Raw genomic sequence first — 22,612 nt, 5'->3', positions numbered from 1 at the left:
CCCAGCCCCCTAGGACAGAAAGAAGATGGAAAAAGTAAGAGAGAAGGTCACCTATCTGCTCTCAGGAGGCTGGTTGCCTCCCCAACACTGGTGAAGGAGGGAACTCCTCATTGGTGGCAGTGGGGGTCCAAGGTTTCCCTGACCATCGGACCCGTGCTCCGAAGGTACCAGGGCTGTCCCCCGCAGACCTCCAGTTTGGGGACCCTCCTGGAAGCTTTTGACCCATTCAGTCGGCTGTCACAGTGACTTGACATAGTGATGAGGAGGCGTAATCCCTCCATCTGCCAGCTCGTGGACTGAGCATGGCTTATCTCTTCTACCTCAGGCTTCTGCCCTGACCTCTGGACTTCCTTGCTGAGTGGATTGTCCCTCTGAGTGCTTGGCCTTCAACTTGGGTTTCATGTTTTATCTATGCCTTCTCTGCCATCATCACAGATGGTTTATACAGATGAAGAGATATGTGTTCATATTTCTAAATAATACAAAAAGCTTCCTTCTTTATAATCTTCATGGACAAAAAATGCACAGTCATAAACAGGATTTCTAGTTCTCGAATAGACATGGAGTCATTAGCAAATGCTAGTTGTAACTGGGGAGGACTCTAAGGAATGAGGAATTCCCTAGCCTCTCCATACTACAGATTATTATGAAATAGCCTACAGCCCTCCACCTCCTTTGGGCAAGGCACAGAGAGACTTGTATTCCAGTTGTGAACCAAGTAAGCCCTTAACAGGAGATGTGACAATCAAAACAGTAAGCTCTGCTTACTCACTCTCCATCTCTCTCTATCTGCCATGCACATAATAAATAAGAATTAAAATAAAATACACTTATTTAAGTGGAGATCACCATTTGAATGTGACTAAAGAGTAAGATGGAGAATTTTGTAGCCATTCTTCCTTTTAACAGACACTATTAATGCATTCAATTATATTTGTCATAGCCCTACTGAAGTCTGAAAACATGGTTGAAACCATTTTTAAATAAAAAAATGACCTTCAACAGAGAGCAATTATAAAGAAACTTTTCAACATTCAAGCCAAGTAATGGACCTTCCTCCCCGGCCTTAACTCTAATGTTTAGATAGATGCCAAGTATAGCACAGACTCTTCTGAATTTCCTTTACTTCAACTTTCATTATAATTATGTTTATTACAAAAATGCAATGCCAAATTGGCCTCCTTAGCTATTGGCCTTGCAATTTAAGAGTTTGTATAGTTCCTAAGATGGTGTAAATTCTCTGCCACAAATATTGCGAACCATTTTGGGGTGGTGGGGTGAAGTTTCATTTTCTGTACATTTTAGAATTAAGACTTAAAAAGGTTCTGCAGTTGATAAGTAATCATATTTACTTAGGGTGGGTACTAGAATTTCATTTCTTGAGTTTCAACTCAGTCAGGAACCATTCTCTGAGGCCCTACTTTTAGGTCATTATGTGGGATAATGTCTCCTCACTCAGCACTGGCTTCCCTGCACATCAGGGCAGTACATCTGTCGAGCCTGGTGAGCTTCTTAGGAAAACACTTCATCAAGGGCTTTGGACTGGGGGTCAGAAGACCTGGGTTCTAGTCCCAGATAGGCAATTTACTGAGTGAAGGCCCACGTTAATCATTTAGCCCCTGAAGCTTCAGTTTCCTGCACCTGAAAATGTAGGTAAAAATACCCACCTTGCACACCTCCCAAAATGAGTGGGGATCAAATAAGATCACGTGAAAGTTCTGTGTATACATCATTAAATATATTTTTACATCCCAACCTTTGGGGAAGTCAGTTACAGCACAGTGTAGAGAACAAGATTGGTTAGCATTCTTTCAGTTCCAAGTACCAAAAATACAACTGCAACTGTTTTAAGATCATCAAAAATATACTGGCTCAATATACAAAAATGAATTGTATTCCTATATATTTGCAATGAACTATCTGAACATAAAATTAAGAAAATAATTCCATTTACAATAGCATCAATAAGAATAAAATACTTAGGGGCGCCTGAGTGGCTCAGTCGGTTAAGCATCTGCTTTCTACTCAGGTCATGATCCCAGGGTCCTGCTCAGCGGGGAATCTGCTTCTCCCTCTCACTCCGCTCCTCCCCCCAGCTTGTACTCTCTTGATTTGCTGTCTCTCTCTCTTAAATAAATTAAATAAATAAATAAATAAATAAATAAATAAATAAATAAATAAGAGGATTCATGGTTGCTTCACCATTTGCACTGATACCAAGGGTCTCTTCTACCCAGTTCTGTGCGTGCTGATTCTTAAGGGCTTCACATCTGTGTCTCCCCTTGTCTTCCCAGTGATCTGGCCTGCGATGCCAGGAGCACAGAGAGGTTTGCTGACTTGTCCTTGGTCACGGAGGAAACCTCAGCCCCACCCCAGCCTGGACACAGCCTCCCTGTCTTGTGGCCTTGCCCTGTGGGCTAGTCGTCACTTGCCTTCATCCTGCCCCTTTTCCTTGATGAGAGCTCATAATTTCCTTCTCTTCCTCCCTCATTTTGATGGAGCTGACCCATTCCTGGCTTCGGGGTTCATCATGGCCTGGCTAGTCAAAGTGATTGGTATAAAAACAAGCTCATGATCCCACAAGGGCCAATGGCAGCCAGCCAGCCGCAGGTTTTGCTGGACCTTCTGGGAGACAAGTGTGTTTTTTTGCCTGAATTTGCTAAAGTGATTGTTATGGACTGAATGTCTGCCCCCCCCCCCGCCCCAGTTCATATATTGAGGCCCTAACTCCTAATATAACCTTAGGTATCACCTAACACCCTCATTTGAAAAAATTTTTAAAAACTAGTCTATAAAGGCAGATGTATGGCAACTTGATATGGGGATCAAATGGATTTCACATTGGGGCACCTGGCTGACTCAGCTGGTAGAGCAGGTGACTCTTGATCTTTAGGGATGTGAGTCCGAGCCCCACGTTGGGTGTAGAGATTACCTAAAAATAAAATCTTTTAAAAAAATGGATTTCACAGAACTAGATGGGGAAAACAATGCATTTGCTGTCATAATCTTCCTCAGCCTCACTTCATTGTATGGACTATCAATAATAACGACGATGATGATGGTGACAAATGTATTAATTGGTTAGAAAAAAATTAATTGGTTGGAAGAATCTCTTCACATTGTAAAAGTATCTCAAATCATCACAATGTATACTTTAAACATCTTGTGATTTTAGTTGTCAACTATACCTCAATCAAGCTGAAATTCAGAAAATTATCTCATAGAATTGTTCTCAAGATTAAATATGAAAATGCAGCATCCCTGACCAATGCAGAGATCAGAAGTGACATCCTCACATAACAGATGAGTCATACAGATGTGAGGTTACTGGACTTGAAACACGAGGAAGTTTCTCTCGAGTGTGACATCTCTAGGGAGAGGGAATTAAGTAGCAAACTCTCCCCTCTTGTAGGAGTGCTCATTAGTGCAAAGTTCTGGAGTCGGTCAGGTTACAGTTTGAACTCTGGCTACGTCGTTTTTAGACCCTGGGCTTCTGAGAACCTCAATTTCCTCTTCCGTAAAATGGCACAATGCCTACTCAAGCTGGGATATTCTAAGATTAAATAATCATGTAAAATGCCTGGCACGTAGAATATTCAATTCACCTAGGTCTTACCCCTTTCCTTTACCGCATTTTGCATGGCAAGAGTAGCCCATTCTACCCCAAATTATTTCCCAGGCCGGAGTTTGGTTACTCGAAACTGGACGACCCTAAATTCCTCTGCCGGGGTCCATGTCAGCCTGAGAAAAGCTGGAAACTTTTTCTAATCTTAGGGAGGCAAAAATGTGCTAAAAAGAGAACAAGAGCGTCTCTCCTGCCAGTCCACGAGGGCCGGCCTTCCAATCTGAAAAGAGAACGAAGTAAATACTCAAGTCACAGAAGTTGCTCGCCCCTGGAGCCACACGGGGGAGCCCCTGTCGGGGTAAAAGCGGCTGGCGGGGTGGCATCGGCGGAGCGCGCAGCCCCGCCCGCGGGATCTCCCCAGCGCCCCGCCCCGCCCCCCGCCCCCATCCCCCACCCTGTCAGTCCTCCCTCCGCGGGTTGCTTTTAACAAAACTCCAGTCAGAACAAGGAAGGCAGTCTGTTTTTAAAAGCAGAAAATAGGGGCGCCTGGGTGGCTCAAGTCATAAAGCGTCTGCCCTCGGCTCAGGTCATGATCCCGGGGTCCTGGAATCCAGCCCCGCATCGGGCTCCCTGCTCAGCTTCTCCCTCTGCCTGCCGCTCCCCCTGCTTGTGCTCTCTCTCTACCTCTCTCTCTCAGATAAATAAAATAAAATCCTTCAAAAAAAGTGGAAAATATTTTCAAGTCACGTTCTTTTCTTCAAAACACTCCCCGCCCCCCATAAATAAAGGGTGAAACCTGAGAAATGTCAGATGACAGAAGGGAATGAATGAAGTCCGGACTAGAGTAGCTAGAAGGCAGGGCACAAGGAAGAAAGGGAGGGAGAGAGGAAAAGAGGAAATCAATCATCAAGATTCCTCCTGTGGGTCTGCACCTGAGTGGAGAGTGACCCGGTTAAGCAGGAATCCCCGCTCCTTTGAGGACCCCGAGATTATGTCAAACCTCAGAGTCACCTGTCTCGGAAAAGAACCTCTCAAAAGACTGGAGGTTTAATAATAAACAGGGATTTGCCTCCATTCGTGGACTTCCGGGTGCAAAGTTTTCTCAAGAGAGCAGACACCTGTGAGACCGCAATGGGACTGTGCAATCACCCTCAAATAACAAAAACCACCGAGGAGGAGCGTTTAAAGGGCATTTACGGTAACAGCCGGGACCGGGACTTGGCCGAGCAGGCGACTAATCCCTTAAGCAAACACCTAGACACCTAGCTAAACGCGGGCTCCCTCTCCTCCTGGACTTGGCCGCCGCACACCAGCGCCCCCACCCCCCTTTTTCTTCGCGCCGGCTTCCTGGCCCCCGTCGCGTGGGAGGGGCTTTGAAAGATGACGTCAGGGAGGGCGCCCCCTGCCCAGCTCTCGAGCCCCAGCTCCCCTCCCCAGCTCTCCCCTAGGGATTCTTCCTCTTCCTCTGCCCACCAACTGTCCTTCCCCACCTACTCCCGCCCCCCCCGCTGATCCTCCCCCCAGTTCTCCCCAGTGCTCCGATTGATCCCGCCCCCTCCTCCTCCCCATCCCTTACCCCCCCCAACCCCACTGCGCTCTCGTCAGATCCTCTTCACCCCACTCCTCCTCCGGGTCCCCTCCCCCACTTTCCACCTCCTTGCTGCCTTCCCCTCAGCACCCTTGCCTTCTCTTTCCCTCTCCTGCCTCCTTCACCTGCTCTAGACCAAGTCGCCCCTAAGGCTGCGCAGCAAGGGTCTCAAGGTTATGCTCCCCTCCCCGAGGCTCAGCCTCTCGGAACTACTTGACCTGGCCCATTTGGGTTTCAGTGTTGGGAACTTGAAGGCCCCTCTTGAAGGCTGGGTTTTTGGGCATGGGCTTGTGCCTTCTTCAGGTGATGTCTTCGGGCTTCCTCGTCTTATGTCACCTGCAGCACACCGCACCTGATTTTTCTCTGAGGTTGAAATAAGGGTCCTTGGCAAGGACATGGTCTAAGATCTGGAAGCCTGTTTGTAAAACGGGGATAATAAAACTAGCTTATTGGAGGTTTGGGGATTAAATGAGATGACACGTGGAAAAGCTGTTACTGTGAAGTCCTTCATGAGAGGGATCCATACCCCTGTGTTTCTTTGCAGTCAGCTAGATGGAAAAGGTAACAATGTGTAACTTTTAAGTCCCATAATAGCCAATAGTTGTGGCCTTTTTCTCCACCAAGTGTCTTTCTCACATTTTTAGAAAAATGTGCTTCGTGCTCTTCTTGGATTTTGGCATTGCTTTGCAATGACTTATTTACAACAGCCATCTGTGAATTCCTCTAGGACAGGGACAGGGTCCTATTCACTTTTATGTCCCTGGAACGTTACTTGGGACGGAGTAATTCAATAAATATTTGTATAATTAATTGTCTTTATAGAGGTCACTTATAATTGGAAATGGCTCAATAGTTTAGGAGCAGAATGAGGAGATGTAAAGGGAGTAGGAGAGGACCCCATTATACCGCTGGGACCAGGCATTGCTCCAACATTCTGTGCGCATCTTTCCCGGTCCAGTGAGGGGGGGGGTGATCCATTATTACATTTTATACAAGTGATTGGCATACCTGGTGAAAATCAGGCCCTATTTTTAAACAAGTTGATTCCATTCGTTTGCTCCATAAATATTTACTGACAACCTACTACGTGCCACGCACTTGCTAAGTATTAGGGAGAAAACCACCAATAAGTATTCACTGAGTCAATAACCACTTATTAAATGATGCTTTCTTCAAATAATGATATCCTAATGACTAGCATGAAGGAAACTAAATTAACAAATGGAAATAGTAGTTATTGTAAGTTAGGCCTCAAGAATTCAAGCACACATGGAACATTTTCCGGCAGGCAAATCATATCAGTGTGTGGTTGTTAGGACTGGAGAGCCCTGATCCAAGTCACTGATTCAGAAAGCTCCATTCCTAATAAGGCTCCATGCCTTAATTCCACGTATCCACTTCCCTGTCATCATCAGCCTTCTCCTTCAAATAATTTATTTTTTTCGTTTCTTCATTCATTTAAAAATCCTATATGGAAACCTACTGCCCCCAACTAAAATAAGCCACTGGAGATGCCAAAGTATTAAGGAAGTTACTCAATCTAATTGGGAAATCAAATAACAATGGGATAGCCTCAGAGAACAAGTAGGAGGGCTGCAGAAGGAATTTGGCAATGGATAAAGCAGGAAACCAAGCAGGTTTGAGAAAAGGTGTGCATGTAGGATGAGGTGTTTAAATATGAATTAAACATAAGATACTGGGGTCTGGAAGTTGTGACAATTAGCTGTTGAACCAATGAAATAATTTACCAGTAAAATCATTGGGACCAGAACCTTCTTTGGAGACAGTACTTAAATTATGTTCAGTTCATTCCATGGTTACTGTTTCCTTAAGTTTTCTATTTGTTGCTGTGTCGATTTTAATAATCCTTCATTAAATGTCAATTCCTATGCATTGAAATTTTTTTTAGCAATTAAGTAGAGCATGCTTGTATAATTTCAAGATTTATATACTTCATATATTCTTTTCCTTTTTTACATGTTTTCTCATTTCTCGATGGATTTGTTTCTGTTTCCTAGAAGAGACACATTTTTTGAATGTATTTATCACTTCCATTAACTTCCTCAGGTGTCATGGCTGAAGAAACAAATCCAGAAAAGCAATGCTCTTTGTTTTAATTCTCCCACTCATTAGAAATGACCTAAATCATATGGAATTTTTTTCTCATAATCCTATAAAAGTATACTATAAGCTATCGACCTCTGGAGATACTCATTAATATCCAAAAGATACCACTATCTTGCAAATAGCAGTCTATAAAGTCATGTTCATACCTCTAACAAGCTTAAGTTGGATGAATTTGTACTAGAATAACTGACAAACAAGAGCAATCTCTTGAACTTTGAGGCTCAAACTCAACGACCCCAAGGTCAAGAGTTGCGTGCTCTACCAACTGAGCCAGCCAGGGGCCCCAATCTCTTAAACTTTTAAAAAAGTGACCTGGAAGAAAGTCATCAGTATAGTTCAGTGAAAGGAATATGATTTTCTGTTTACTACAGGAGACCATGTTTTTTCAGAGAAGTTAAGGAGGATAAAAGTACTGGAAGGCCCCTCTGTGAGAGGAAATGGAAGGGTGGAGGAAACTTTCCAGAAGCTGACCCAGGTTCCTGCCCTGATGCAGCTGCTGACTGTGATCACAGTTCCTCTAAGCCTTGCTCCTCAACTCTACCACGAGGAGAATACTCCGCATTCCAGAGGGGTCTGGTGAGAGTTAAATAAGTTAAAATAAGTAACCAGGTAGCATATGGGGAGTGTTCAGATGATGGGAATCCTCTTTCCCCCCCCATCTTTCCTGAATTATTAGGAAGAAGACAATACTCAACCCATCAAGGCACTGTGACTCCATCTTCGTGCTCAACACAGCACAACCCATCACTCAATCCTATTGATTCTTTTCTCCAAAGCATCTCAGATTTCTGCCTCTCTCCCACCTCAGTCTGGGGACTAATGAGTATCTTCTCACAAAGAAGTTAATCCTGCACCATGCTTCTTAGATTTGTTGGACTTGGTATTCAAGGGTAATAAGGGGAGCTGTTGAGATTTAATGGAACATAATAGAGAAAGTTAACCAGGTTGTTCTCAGTTGTTTTAGAAAAAGTATGCTCTGTTTTAGTGAGGGAAGACTCTGCTATTACATTTCTGAATGGTGACTGCATTTCTAGATGCTGTGGGAAAAGCAAACATTTCTGTGATCGAGAGCCTACTAGCTGAGCTTTTCTGCATTTTCCTATCCATGAAGACTCATCACGAAGAGCTGGTTCTTATTCTAGGGCTGGGGAGATCCTGCCCCGTGGTGTGGGTGGGAGTTCCAGAGAGATATCACCCTAAGGAGAAAAGACGAAACAGGTGCCACAGATGGAGTTGCCACGGATGAGGGGGCCAGGAATGCTCTGCCAAGTGCCCTCTGAGCGCACACTTTGAGTTGGGCACGGCTGTGCGGCTGCTGGCCTGGGCTGGAGAGTGGGGAAGGAACGATATGAAGCGTTGAGCTGCAGAGCTTTGGGAACCTAGTAAAGGTGGTGGCAGCCTAGGTTTGGCCTATAGTGCTGTCCACCTCGGAATCAACTGCTGGAGCCTGGGCAGCCAAGGCCCTGGAGCATCAGCCAGACGGGGCAGAACGAACATCTGAGGCCCTTCCCTCAGGTCCCGGGCCACACAAACCCCAGACTCTAAGGGCAAACCCAAGGCAGAGGGGATGGCCCCTGACCTACACGGGGTTACTCCTGCTGCCAACATATCTTCTTTCCACTACAGTTGCTGCCGAACTACTTGAGTGGTTCACCACTGAGCACTCTCCATGGTGACAGTCCACCTGAAGAGTCAAGTCAAGCCTAGAGAGGCAAACCGCAGAGAAGGAAAGGTCAAGAGACGGAGCCCTGAGGACGCTGCTCTGAGTCTCTGCTTTCAGAGTCCCTGACCTCAGCTGTCTTCCTGGCCTTCCTGGCCTTCCCTTTTCTGTTGGCCGGCTCTGGGTTCCGTTCCTGCCACTGTCTGATTAATGTACAAGGAAAAGCGTGAGGAACCTGGAGGGGAGCTCATTATTTGAGCTCACAGCCGGCCTGAGGGGAGATGGGTTTACGTGTGGTTGTGGAAGAAAGGCAGTGGGGCGTGCGTGAAGGACCGAGGCAGCCTTAGAGAAGGGAAGGTTATCCTGAGAAGCAGCGGATGTGAAGGGGACGAATTTGACTCAGAACAGAGATTCGGCAGGAGGACGGTAGGGTTTAACAAGCTCTCCAGGCGATTCTGAAGCACACCACTGTTAGTGTTTCAATTCATAATACACCTGTGCTTCGTTACTATCAACTTTAGGAAAAAAGCCTGTGTGTGAAATTTACGTCAGTAACATTGAACTCACAGGTGCATAGACGGTAAACAAGGGATTATCTTCACTGATGGGAAAGTCACAAAAGTCTGCCTCAAGGATGTAGGCTATACCTTTGAGATTGGTACCATGTAGCTCATAGATGCAGATTATGATCAAAGGACTCTAAAATTCAGAGAAAAAAATTAATTTCATTCTTCACCATTCACTGGTTCCCAGAAGGAAGTATGAGTGCAAGACTTTTAGCCATGAAGAGGCCAACCTTTCACAATCCTTGGATCTTTCTTGGAGCCTAACTTTCCACCCATCCCCACCCCCTTTCCCCAATTATCCCTGTCATCTTTTAAATTTCTTAACTAGTGAAGTTTCTTAGGAACCCAAAGGAGAGCTGCCTAGACTTCAGCAAAAATGCTGAGGGCTTAAAATAAAAATAATCTGTGGCTTATTGGTCATTCAGATAAACTCCTATAGCTCCTTTTTCAAACAACCTCCTTCAAAAATGGCTTAATTGGGGGCTAAATGTATGTATAAAAGAGCAAGTAAAATCGTCTTTCACGGAAGTAGTTAATATGCCTTGATGTGTAACCGTACGTAAATCAAAAACACTGCTTAATTTTAAAACTTTTCTGGTTTATCTGTTATTAGAGATATAAGACATAAAATGGCCCTGTAAACTGCTTCCCATCAGACTGGCTAAGCGAACGCTTCCAGGACAGACTCTCCATGTTTCTCCTCCCAGCCCCAAAGCTTCAGCAGTCATCTAGTGAGATTCTGACCAGTACTGAGTCACGGGCCTCTATGTTTGCCTTCAGTGTCCACGGATCACTGATCCTATGCTGTGGATCAAAAAAGTACAGTTGATTTTCCTTTGCAGCTGTGGTCGGAACATCTTGGTAATTTGCATTCGTATCTGAGAAGAGTGGAACGAAGGATATGTGTGGACACGACGCTAGTTTTGGGGGATGAGTTCCTGATCTAGGATTGGAGCCTACATGAGTAAGGCTGCACAATAGGGCGGGACCGATTCAGAGGCCTTCACATTTTCCCTAAAACAGTACTTGCTCACTCTTGTCTAACACAAAATTCAAGGCTAGAGTCAAGAGGAGAAGATGGGCCTAAGTTCTTAATGCTCCATTCAATAGCCTACCTGAAATGCCTATCACGTGTGAAAGAGGTCTCTGCGCACTGCCTCCAGATTCCATTAAGAGCAACAGGACTTAGATCTTTAGGTATTTTAGTCGTCTACAAAAACAAGTATGTCAAGTTGGTTAACCCACCAACACATTCTGTGTATCTACTACCTAAACTAGCTAAACTAAACAGTATTTTCTGATGAATGTTTCCCAGGATTTGTGCCATCTTTACTCAAACAGTCAAGCATTAAATTACCACCTATTTGTTCTGAACCTACAAACATCCAGTTGATACGTAAAGACAGAATTGTATCAGAGGCATTTATCTGTTCTTCCTGGTGAAGGAACCAAAAATACTGCTGGCTGGAAGGTGAACTCCATCCCTGTTTTGAAAACCACTGGATGCTCTGATACTAGGAAATGCCACATTCATAGCTGCCTTTGAATTCTCTTTTAACTCACCAAAGAAGTCACTAGCCTGAATAGTAGGATTATTGGAAAATAAGCAAGAAGCAAAAAGCATGCAATGGACACTTACATTTCGTTTCAGATCTATTAAGCCAGCCTGTAGCCAATCTATTTCTAATTGGAATTCGCATTACCTGAGCACACACTCACTAGCAATATTGGGTGACTAGTTTGGAAATGGCCAGTCTGTCCCAGCCCTGTCAGTTATGGATCAGGCAGCAGTGAGTGCGTAATAGAGATATCCCTGGGGATGAAAGATCTGGGCTCTGGGCCAACATTCTTCACTGATTTACCACAAGACCTCGGAAAATTCCCTACATTGCTCCAAGTTGCTTTCCCAAGAGTAAGAGAGAGAAAAGTAACTGTCCTGGATATATAACTGTCCTCACTTACTATAATGTTCAAATGATAAAGTGAAAATGTTTTATAAAACTGTAAATCAGCTTAGCCAAAAATCTTCTGAAGAAAAGACAGAGACTATGGATCCATTTTAGTCTAGTATCCTCATTCCTAAATGCATGATTTGGCCCAAAAATAATTTAAAAAGAATTAGAAAAGTAAAATCACTTTTTAAAAAAAATCAAAACGAGCTGCAATCCACTGTCAAGTATCAATAGTGACTATTTCAAAGGCTTAGGGATAGTGTACAATTTCAAACAACTTTCTAAGGCATGAATATTAAAGGTAAAAGCCACTAAAAAACTCAGACATTCTGAAATAACAGTTATATAAACAAGGGTACATCACAAAGTTGCCACAGCTTTATAAAACAGATAAAATAGTAGACATTAAATAGTTTTAATGAATCCACTTCCTTTATTGCAGTAACCTCTGTACAAAGCAGCAACTGCAATACTCAACGTTAAAACATTAGAAAAGCATTTGTGTGACAGTTATAGTACAGTATTATCAAAATATTACATTTTCAAACTTAGTAGATAAACATCCACCAGAGCTCAAATCTTTAAATTATTTCCATAGTCTTTAAAAATATGTAATGTCAGAAAGCATATAAAAAGAATGTAAAAGGAAACCTAAAATACAAACGAAATAATGTAACAAATAAATATCTGATTTAATTAACCATTAATCATCAGCTTAACACCACCATTCTCTCCAAACCCAATGAGTATTTACCTATAGGAATAACGAACTGTCATATGCCATTACATATTTATTTCCAAGTTATCACCAATGATTAGAACTCAAAAAAAAAAATTTGGCATGAAAATAATCAAATTCAGCATAAACAAAATAAACTAGAATAGCTTCAACACTAGCTAGCATCTCTCAGAATTGCTGAAATTTATTAGAGTACTACAACAACCTTGAAAATTTTGACCTGGTGTCTAGTGTTAAGTGAAAGTAATGCATTTTTTTTAAGTGAAAAGCTTCTTACATTATTTCACAGACAATATTACCCTCCCCCCATTATGCATATTTAGATATACTTTATGTACTTTATACACATATGTATGATGCATGACATTTGGTTCCTGCAGTACAGATCACAATGATGGTTTCCTGAATGGGAAAAATTAAAAAAAAAAAAAAATAATAGTAAGTGTACCTGTGCACATTTCAAGATAGCAGCACTCAGTTCATGCCCTATTATCCATTTAAAAAGTTCAAACACGGTATTGTTTACTGAATAATATGACATTTCTACTGTCTTTCCCCCAAAACACTACAAAACCTGCAATAAATGGAACAATGCTGTGAGTTACACTGTAGGAAAAAAAAAACAACCTGGAAAAACAATTACTTCATTTTAACGTTCTGAATTCAAAATTATTATCAAATCTCCACTTTTCTATTCATTTCGTTTATGCTCACGCAGCAAAAATACTGCACTATCGACAACAGTAGTGATATTAATGATATCTATCAAGATTCATGAATTCTGCATATATTCTTCACCACCAGAATGTATACCAATGAACTCACTGAACAGTACTGTAGAGGATGCGTTCTCCATTTCTCACTGAACAGTAACTGTGTGAGGTTACATGCCCTTCAAATGATCACCTTTGTTCTCCATGAAACCTGTATCTCTCAATCTAATTTTGAACTTATGTTTACTGAAATCAAAAAATGTTAATCGAATGAATCTTGATCACTTTAAAATGCAAAAAACCAGCAACATAAATGTCATTATATATACACATATGCATCTGTGTATGCATATACACATACATACACACATACAGATATGTAGACATATATCCCTTGAAATGTTTTTAGGAAATCGTTCCTTGAATAAAAAATGAAAAACTTCACATTAATAATTGTATATAAAGCTTTTAGTAACAGTACGTACGCACTGTCAAAATTTTACTAGTAGACTATGATGTCAAAACAGACATTCCAAAAGCACAAACTGGCAGTTTTTCTTAACACAAAAGTTTTAAAGTATTAAGAATGGATTAAATTTAAATGTTCAGAATAATCTGTTCAAACCTGAGTATATTAATTAAGACTAAGTGTACTGGACAATTGAATGAATTAAGCCTAAAAACATTTCACTAAGAAACCAGTGGTCCATTTAACCATTTGATGAAATGCTAAATATTTTAATGATTTATAAAGAATGTGTACAGTGGAATTCCACATATTGTTTATTGAAATATTCCACTAATGACACTGCTTTGTCTAATTTTCCTTGAGAAAAATCTTTTAGCATTTCTTAAAAGTCCCTCAAGATTTGAGGAAAACTAGAAATTAGGACAGATCGCTCTTCTAATAGATACAAATGATTTTGAGGACTTAGGTCTAAAGAATGACAACGGGATTTTTCAGCCTGGTATACAGAAGTACTGAATAAATCTTCAACCTTCCCTAAGATTTCAAATAAAAATACAAATAACAGCCAATTAGAGATTTTAAAAAAAGAAAGGTTTATTGGGTCTTTTTTCCCTACATCTACATTTTATATGTACCCATACAAACCTAACCTTGGGGTCACTTATTGGCTACCATTTTTTGTTCTGTTTTTTTTTTTTTTTTTTGCATTTTTCATTAACTTGCCCTAATTCTCACCTTTAGTATCTAACAGATACCTTTATAAAAGTAATAGAAAACATACAGTACTCAACACTAACTGGTCAATGGAAGAAGAAAAGCAGTGTCCATTTCATTTTAAGGTGGGAGAGACTAGGAACGAAAATGACAGCTGAAGGCAAAATTTGACATTCTATAGATTTATAAAAGAGGATATATGGATGAAATTTGGTTAATTTCAGAAGGCACCTCAAGGCTAAAGGCTTTTTGTACTCCTTTCATCAATCACAAAATAACACACTTTTATTGCTATTCAAGTAGCAAAGGAAAACTTTACTCTCGTGAGCTTCAGTCCAACAACAAGGAATCATCATCATTCATTAAGATTGAAATACAGAACTGACTAAAACTCAAGTCTCCATACGCGTATCAGTGGAGCAACTTCCCTGTGTGCTTTCAAATTAATGAAAAGGTGAAAGAAAAGTCACATTTCGCCATTGTGATGTTAATGTGTCTTTGAAGATCTCAGTGACTTCACTAGGCACTCAAGTACCATCTGGAGGGCTGTCCACTGTACTGGGGCAGTTAGGAATAGAAGGTAAGGACACTCTGATGATTTCCACGGACTAGGAGAATTGGTGGTAGGTTTTTTGAGAGAGCTTCTAACCAGGCCATATAGAGAGCACTAGACACAGCACCTTTCCGGGCAACTGGAAGGCTCCTGGTATCAAAAAGAGAAAGGAAATTAGGCAATGCATTTAAGTTGAGAAAAATAAAACACAATAAAAATTATATATTGAGTCACTAATAACAGTAACTGAAGAGTACCGTGGTTACACATTATTTTGGAGGCAGACAAATTGTGAACATGGCGTAGCAAGGACTATATTCATCACTCTTCCCCCTTTTTCATGTTTGAACAAAAGATTTTTAAAATTTCATCTAATAACAGAAATGAACATTTCTATTATCTGCAACACATTTGGTCTCTAACATCAAACCTTCCATCCTCCCTTCTTCAATAAGGACAGAATTCTTCTAGGGGAAAGGGATGTTTCTACCTAAATTAAGAAAGCAGAAACCACACATGGATAAATGAGATTCAAACATAATTAATTCTATGTATTAATTTTAAACTTCTATCTCCTATCTTCTTTCATTTTTATCTGTACGTAGTGGCAGTATAACCAGCTGCTCTATAGAGTGTTTCTCTCTAGATTTCTAGGTTTTAACATCTTCCATTACAGATATTTGATCATCAGCAGCAAAACTTGAAATTTCCTGTATTGTTTTTTGTTAATCAAAATAACAATCCTTTGGTATTGCTTTATTTCATCATTTGTCATATTTTTGGAGGCCTGAGCTTTTTTTTTTTTTTTTTTACCTATTTAAGGACTGCGACTCCATGACAGAGAAAATTTGGGTTCAAGTAATATGTAGCTAATCTGACTTTAGTGAAAGGAAAGCCAGATAGCGTCTATATCCAGTGGAGGACAGAATGTCTGTCTGTCAAGTTTGTGTGTGGAAATACAGGGGTGCAGATTCTGACGGGAACCATTTTTTAAATTTAATCCCCAAGATAACTTGATGGTATTATTTCTATGAGGATGTTGCCCACGGTCCATATTTTCTTTTTTTAAGGTTTTATTTTTTATTATTTGAAGTACAATCTACCCCCCAATGTGGAGTTCGAACTCATGAACCCAAAATCAAGAGTCAAACGCTGTGACTGACTGAGCCAGCCAGGTGTCCCACACCTCACACCCCAGGCTCCAAATTTTAACTTGAGGCCCTCATACCCCACATAGGCTTAACAGCTATGCTGTAGTGTCCTTCAAGCCAAGGAATTTTTTTAAAAGGTGGGAAAAAAGATAAAGGAAAAATTCTAAAATAAACTATTAGGATAAAGAATTACTTAGATTCATATAAGCTTAAGATTTTTGTTTTTCTTTCCTCCTACCTTAAATGATTTCTCCATATGCTTAAAGCGAAATGTATTAACAGAAGTTTTGTTTTTTCTTCCTTATAACTAACTGTTAAGTCATTACTGGGGTTTATATAGGTTCGTACTTGGTATGGAAACCGATCCTAATTGCATCATCATAAAATGGATGCTCAAGAAAACCTCAGTGGATGCAGTACTTACATGACAATGATATTAGCTGTACTTGAATGTTCCTTCAATAATTCATTTAACCTGATCTGCCGGTAAGTCTGCAATAGAACAGGACAAAGTCATTCCTGGACCATTTGGAAAGCGGAATTTAGTGCAGTTCATAGAAGTATAAGTAAACAAAAAGAAACCAGAAGAATTTTGCTATAATAAAAATATCTGTCCCTTAATTTAGAAAAGAATTAATGATTTATACACACTGTTCACATACAGACCCAACTTAGAGGAGACACACTGGTTCCTCCCGTAACAAATGACAGTTCTTGATACTTACGTCTTCCTTATCTTTTTAAAAAAAAAAATCAATGGAATATTAAGGAAAAGCAGAAGAGACAGAATACCTTGGTCTTGTAGAGTTCAAGCTCATTGTCGGTTATTCGCCATGGCTCATCTTCTTTCATTTTATCTGCAATATCTTGCTCTTTGTCATCTTCATGAAGTCTGTATGGCTCAATCATTTCATCAAAAGCTACAATACTTGAAAACAAAACAAAACAAAACAAAACCCCAGAAAGAATACTGACCATTAACCTCAATTTGAATTCCTTAACACTAAGATCTCAAATGCTAAATTAGAACTTGAGAAGTTAGTGTTTTCCATATATTATGCTCATCTTCATACCCTAATTTATAACCATCACTTCGGCAACTTATCCAGAAAACAGCAATCGCTAGTTTCTCAAACTGATAAGAAATTTAGAACTGTATTCACAATAATAAAATTGCAATTTCAAGGGCTCACACTCACCTCTCTGTATTTACCCCCTGCTCCTATGCCCATCCCCCTCAACCTACATAAATTTTCATCACAGTAGCTAACATGATCCTTTTGAGCAATATGTCAAATTGTATTGCTCCTTTACTCAAAATATTCAAGAGTGTTCCTAGTTCAAGTACCCATGAATAAAAAGAGTAGTAGTAGAAAAGGTACTAGAATATTCTGAAGAGAGGAGTGGGGAGATATTGAACATTTAAGAAGATGCAGAATTAATCTCTAGATCCAAAGATACTTAATAAAAGACAGTAAAAGAACACCAAAAATATTCTAATTCTCTATGAACGTGAAAAACATTTTTCAGTATCAAGTCTCATATAAAGTTCCTGGTATATATTATTTTATAAAAGGAAACAAATCCTTCCCTGGTCATAACCTTACAAAGCATACCTTATTATTTTCTATTTAAATCTTTGTATCAGCTTCATCATTTATTCACCATTTATTTGAGAATAATTAAAATTATGCCTGGTAGTATAAATATGCACATTAATTATAATATCCTCTATATACCATTTTCAGGTGGACTATTCCATAAGTATACTTTTCTTTGACTCTTGAGAATTCTGAATGCAAATATTATATAGGCAAATTCTTAGATTCTCCTATTTTAGTAATAAAGCAAAATAGTAAGAAGTAATACATAACATGGGGTAGGGATTGAGTAGTGGTAATGAAGATAGGCATGAAAAATCAAAATTTAAAGAACCATGTGGAATTTCTGTGGCATTAGGATTTTCAGAAATTACTTATACAACAGTAGTTGAATTCTCTGAAAACTGAAAGCCCTTTAGACTTACTTTGGTATCTGCTATAAGCATGCCAACCGTCAGTGCCAGATTAAAAAGAGTTGACTTCACATATAACTAACAGCAGGCAAAACCCCAGGTAATTAGTTTAGAATGATCTGTTACTAGAATATCTGAGTAGGTCACCCAGAAAAGGATCAGAAATCTGTGAAGAGTAATTTATCCAACAACTTACTTTTCTTTCTTTGGTTTAGTATTAATATCGCCTAAGACCATGATATCGGAGAAGTCTATCCGGAACTTGCTAAGCAAAGTAGCCATCCTAAAACAAAAGGAATAGCACTGAGATACACGAAAGCTGTATATAAGTATTTTTATTCTGTTTTGGGCTGAATCAGTATATCTGAAAAAGCATGATTTATAGGAAAACTGTCTCAGGTGCTAAACAAAGTCCATCTGAATTAATTCACATTGTATGTTCAACTAAGTAGACATCTAAATTCCCTGAGTAGAGACTCCTGTTACATTCTTTTACTTTCTCTGAATCTCATCTTAGTATCCAATAATGAATGGGTAGAGCAAGACATTAATAATGAAATCTGAATGGCAACTAGTTTTTAAATTTAATTTTTGTCACGGGGAGTGAGACAATCAGACCTCCAGTTCCAGAACGAACAAGCTGCGAGGCCGGAAGGTACAGCATGGGGCAGAGAGTCAATGGTATTTACTCGTGTTGTATGGTGACAGATGGCAGCTCCATCTGCAGGGAGCAGCATGACCCACAGAGGTAATGAATCTCCATGCCGTACATCCGCAACTAACAGAACACTGTGCATCAGCTCTACTTCAGTAAAGACTATTTTAGACAAATTACATTGGTAAGTATATGGATTTCAGCAAAAACGAGTAAACATTTGGAGGTTTAATTATTTTTGGATTACTCTTCCACCCATGAAGAATGCCTATCTCAAGGTCTAAATAGGACTTTTTGGGGCCGAACTAAAGCTGTAACTGATGGCAAATGAATTTCACAGAATTTCTGCGGGGGGGGGGGGGGGGGGCTGGGCTCCAGTAAGCCTCTGAGTTTTCAGGAAAGAAACACCTTTTTGGAGGCATAGCAGCTGGCTGTGAAGCCTTGGCAGCAACAACAGAAAAGTGGAAACATACATACAGGAAAAGCAGTTAGCAAAATAGGATTCTATCTTTAATAGAAACAGTTTTCTAAATTAAGAAATTAGAAAACACTCCAGCTACAGGTTTAACTTTTAAATCATTTCTAGTATTTCTTGCATACTTCTTGTTTGAGATAAATGGACACTCCACTGAATTCCACTATAGATCTACTACGTGTCTATGTGTCAGGGCCCACAAAACTCAAATCTAAGAGATGAAAATAAATATAAAACGAGCTCCAGGACACAGTGAGTGGACCAAGAACCCTGATATTCAGGAAGGACGGGTAACAACTATGAGGAGACAAGGGTAAAAAAAAAAAATGAGGGAAGCTGTTATGAAGAAAGTGATAGCAATGCTGGACGTGAAAGGATGCAGTACTGCCACAGAGAAGGGAGGCAAGTGAAGAGCTATTTCTAGTAGAGAAATATATCAAATATGCACTGTACTATATCAAATATATACTGTACTATGCTGTAAGTAGGAAGAAGTATGAGTCTGAAACCACATGCTTATTTGGAGCAGGTGCAGAATTGTAAAATGAAGTATAAGGCAGAGTTGGGGGAACACGACAGACTTTCTATGGTATATAACAGAGAGGAAATTAAAAGTATTTTGGGCAGAGGAATCATATGATCAGAGCTTTGGTTTTCAAATGTGAACTCAGGAGCAGTGTGTACAATATATGCTGAAAAGGTCAGAGACAAGATACAGGGTACTTAGCGAAGCGCTGGAACCAGAACTAGAATGGTGACAGCAGAGCGGAAATAAAGACAGTGGGTGACAAATGGCATCCTGCGTTTCTGTTGTCTTCAAGTCTACAAAATGTATCTCACATACGAACATGTAATTTGGGGGCACATCCCCTGATTTTGTTTTAAAAAGGTGCTTAACATTCCAATGGTCCAAGTTTTTAATACTTCCTAAAATGTCAACATAGGAAAAAATGATAGGTATCAGTAACACTAAGTACCCACAACTTAAATGTGAAGACTAAATTAAAGAGAATGCAGTTTTATCCGTTTAACTAGAATTTTTAGCTTTAGTATAGAACAGGGCAACATGACTGACATTTTCTGGATTGTCTGTTTTATCCTATCAAATATATCCTGTACCATACTGTAATAATGAAATATATACCGTAGTAAGACAAATGCTCTTCAATTTAAACAGACTTACGCTCTCCGGTCATGGTCTATTCGATTTATTTTCCCACCAATGAATACTCTGATCTTACAGTCTTTCCACTTTTTCTTGGTAGTCAGAAGATAAGGTATCAGTAAAGTCAAACCTGAATCATAAAAATATAAAAAATCATTTACTAGATGCTAATTTCTCAAGTAAGAACTTTTCATTCAATGTAATCTCTAAAAACATGTTTACTACAACTCAATATCCAACACAATTTTTCTTTCCGTCCTTCCTTAAGAATTCAGTCAAAAAGCCATGAGGTAGGCCTGAACAAAGAGGACAGCCCAACAGAGCTGGGCTTTGTGAGGAAGGCGGTGAGATGGGGAGAGTGGTCCAGCAGAGTCAGGAGATCAGTCACATACAGGAGGAATGAGGGAATGAGAGAATTCATTGACCCTAACGGGGGCCAGGTTTCTCACTGAAGTGAGAAAGACAAGAAGGGAGAAGCTGGACTGAAGCCCGCAGTGTTGAATTGGAACTGGTTTTCAATTTATACCTACACGTACAAACATATACGTGTATGTTTCTAAGACCCGTCCACTGAGAGAACCTGGGGGCGCAGGGACACCCTAGCAGCAAGCCTATTTAATGCCATGATCATTGTCCCTAAATACTATTCTCTACTAAAAGCAATCCGGGCTCCTTGGGTAGATGGTGATTCAATGGCTGGTGCAGGCAAAGTGCAAAAGTGAGCCTAGAACATCTCATTATATAAGAAAATAAAAAACGACTGGGAAATGACAAATGGACATACAAGTTAGCCTCCACAGGATCTCGCTGGCCAAATATGGGAACAATGTGAACATCAAAACAAATCATGAGAATGACAAATCATCTCCTACTGAATATAATGGGAATCAATGACTCTGCAAGGATAAAAATAAGGAGAAGGCTCTTCCTTACAATAAAATGCCAACTAATAAATGAGGAAGAATTAACAGGATTGGAAAATCATCATCTGACAACCACAAACATACCACACCAACAGTAAAACAAGAGGCAAAACTATCAATGGATGCTAAAGATGGTGGGTGATAGAAGTTGCAGTAACAATGGTCTATTTTACATAACCCCAAAGTACCTCCCCATCCCCTAACATGTGTAACTACACAAGGGGAAACGGTCACTTTTTATTCTCAAGATCTAGTGAAAACCACTTTACTGAGTGGACAGTTAACTTCACGAGTGATGAGGCAAATCAACATCATGTGCCCCCTGATGAGATACAGACAGAAGAGCAAGGCATCACTTCTGTGAGATTTCTACCAAAATGACATAACTTGAACCAGTTATAATGAAAGCTCAAATGGTACTTCAAATCTAGTGACATTCTAAAAATGGTCAGTCATATTAAAAAAAAAATGTTAAGGTCATGAGCACACGGAATAACCAGTCAACTTCCAAAGTGAAGGACACTGAAGAGATAACAATTAAGCCTGACACCTGATTCTGTAACCAATCCTGTTGCTTTGGGGAATGTTGTCTAGGAGTGAAGCATACCTGCCATTTCTCAGTATTATTCTCACAACTTCAGTATTATGTAAAATTGCTAAAAAGCATATTAACAACCTTACCTCCATCATCAAAAAGCCACCAGACATCAATAGTATTCTTTCCTTGTTTTTTCTGAAACTGTGTACTAGCTTCAAGAAGCTTTTGGTCAGCTACATTTAAGGGCACAGTAGGGCCTTTGGATTCTAAAGGATTAAGCAGAAAAATAAGATGTAAGGGAGATAAATTTTCAAGTCCCTTTTGCTGAATTCCTATTGTTTCCTAACTTTTGTGTATTTAAATGTTTACAATGCAGATAGTTGTATACAGAGTCCATCATAAGCTTTCAGTTGTTTAAAATTTAAATGTACTTTAAAAAAATGGTTACAGATAAATATATCTTTACAAGAGCTAAACTCATCCAAATTATCTTGCCTAATTTCTAATAATTTGAAGCATTGTGAATGATAGAGGATCATAAATACCAATCAAGAAAATTATAACTGCTAGATTTTAATTTTTGAGAAACCATTTTAGGCTAAGTGGACAAATTAAGTTTATGCCTATGCCATGAACATATTTCTTTTGTAATGTGGTTCCTCAATAATATGAAGATCAAAGAAATTTCTTACACATAATGTTGCTACTAGTAATATAAAAGACAGAAGGAAGTGGAAGACAAATGAATACAATCTAACGATTATCACAGTGAAACCTCCCAGTCTAAAGAAGGACACCCTCATCTTGACCTAACTTGTCCCCTCAGTATGCGATGCCCAAAGAAAAAGCCATATAATGACACATCTTTCTTTGAAGCACAGAAAGATGGTAGGAACTCCTTGGAAGGGCACCATCTGCTGCAGGTCTCAAGAACAAAATACCAAGGGAGTTCCCATTTATAGTCCCAGGAATTAAAAAATTAAAAAAAAAAAAATCAGCACTGACTCTATGAGCAAGCAAATGACTATTACGAGACTCCTACACT

General features: G+C 39.8%; 1 protein-coding gene across 1 annotated transcript in view; it reads right to left on the bottom strand.

The window, feature by feature from the left end:
* Positions 1 to 11,868: 11,868 nt before the first annotated feature.
* Positions 11,869 to 22,612, bottom strand: part of SLC12A2 (solute carrier family 12 member 2) — a 103,754-nt gene continuing 93,010 nt past the window's right edge. Inside the window, exons 22-27 of the mRNA XM_028103478.2 lie at positions 21,711 to 21,833; positions 20,125 to 20,236; positions 18,008 to 18,094; positions 16,590 to 16,725; positions 16,222 to 16,289; positions 11,869 to 14,796 (exon numbers count right to left, since the gene is read on the bottom strand). Coding sequence (XP_027959279.1) covers positions 14,661 to 14,796; positions 16,222 to 16,289; positions 16,590 to 16,725; positions 18,008 to 18,094; positions 20,125 to 20,236; positions 21,711 to 21,833 — 662 coding nt within the window. The 3' untranslated portion in view covers positions 11,869 to 14,660. The remainder of the gene's footprint in view (positions 14,797 to 16,221; positions 16,290 to 16,589; positions 16,726 to 18,007; positions 18,095 to 20,124; positions 20,237 to 21,710; positions 21,834 to 22,612) is intronic.

The sequence above is a fragment of the Eumetopias jubatus genome, unplaced genomic scaffold (genome assembly GCF_037043125.1).
Source record: "Eumetopias jubatus isolate StellerSeaLion01/CBP00866 unplaced genomic scaffold, mEumJub1_p1.0 scaffold_5, whole genome shotgun sequence".
Taxonomy (NCBI): domain Eukaryota; kingdom Metazoa; phylum Chordata; class Mammalia; order Carnivora; family Otariidae; genus Eumetopias; species Eumetopias jubatus.
The sequence above is the reverse complement of the archived record's forward strand: the minus strand, read 5'-3'. Positions and strand labels throughout refer to the sequence as shown.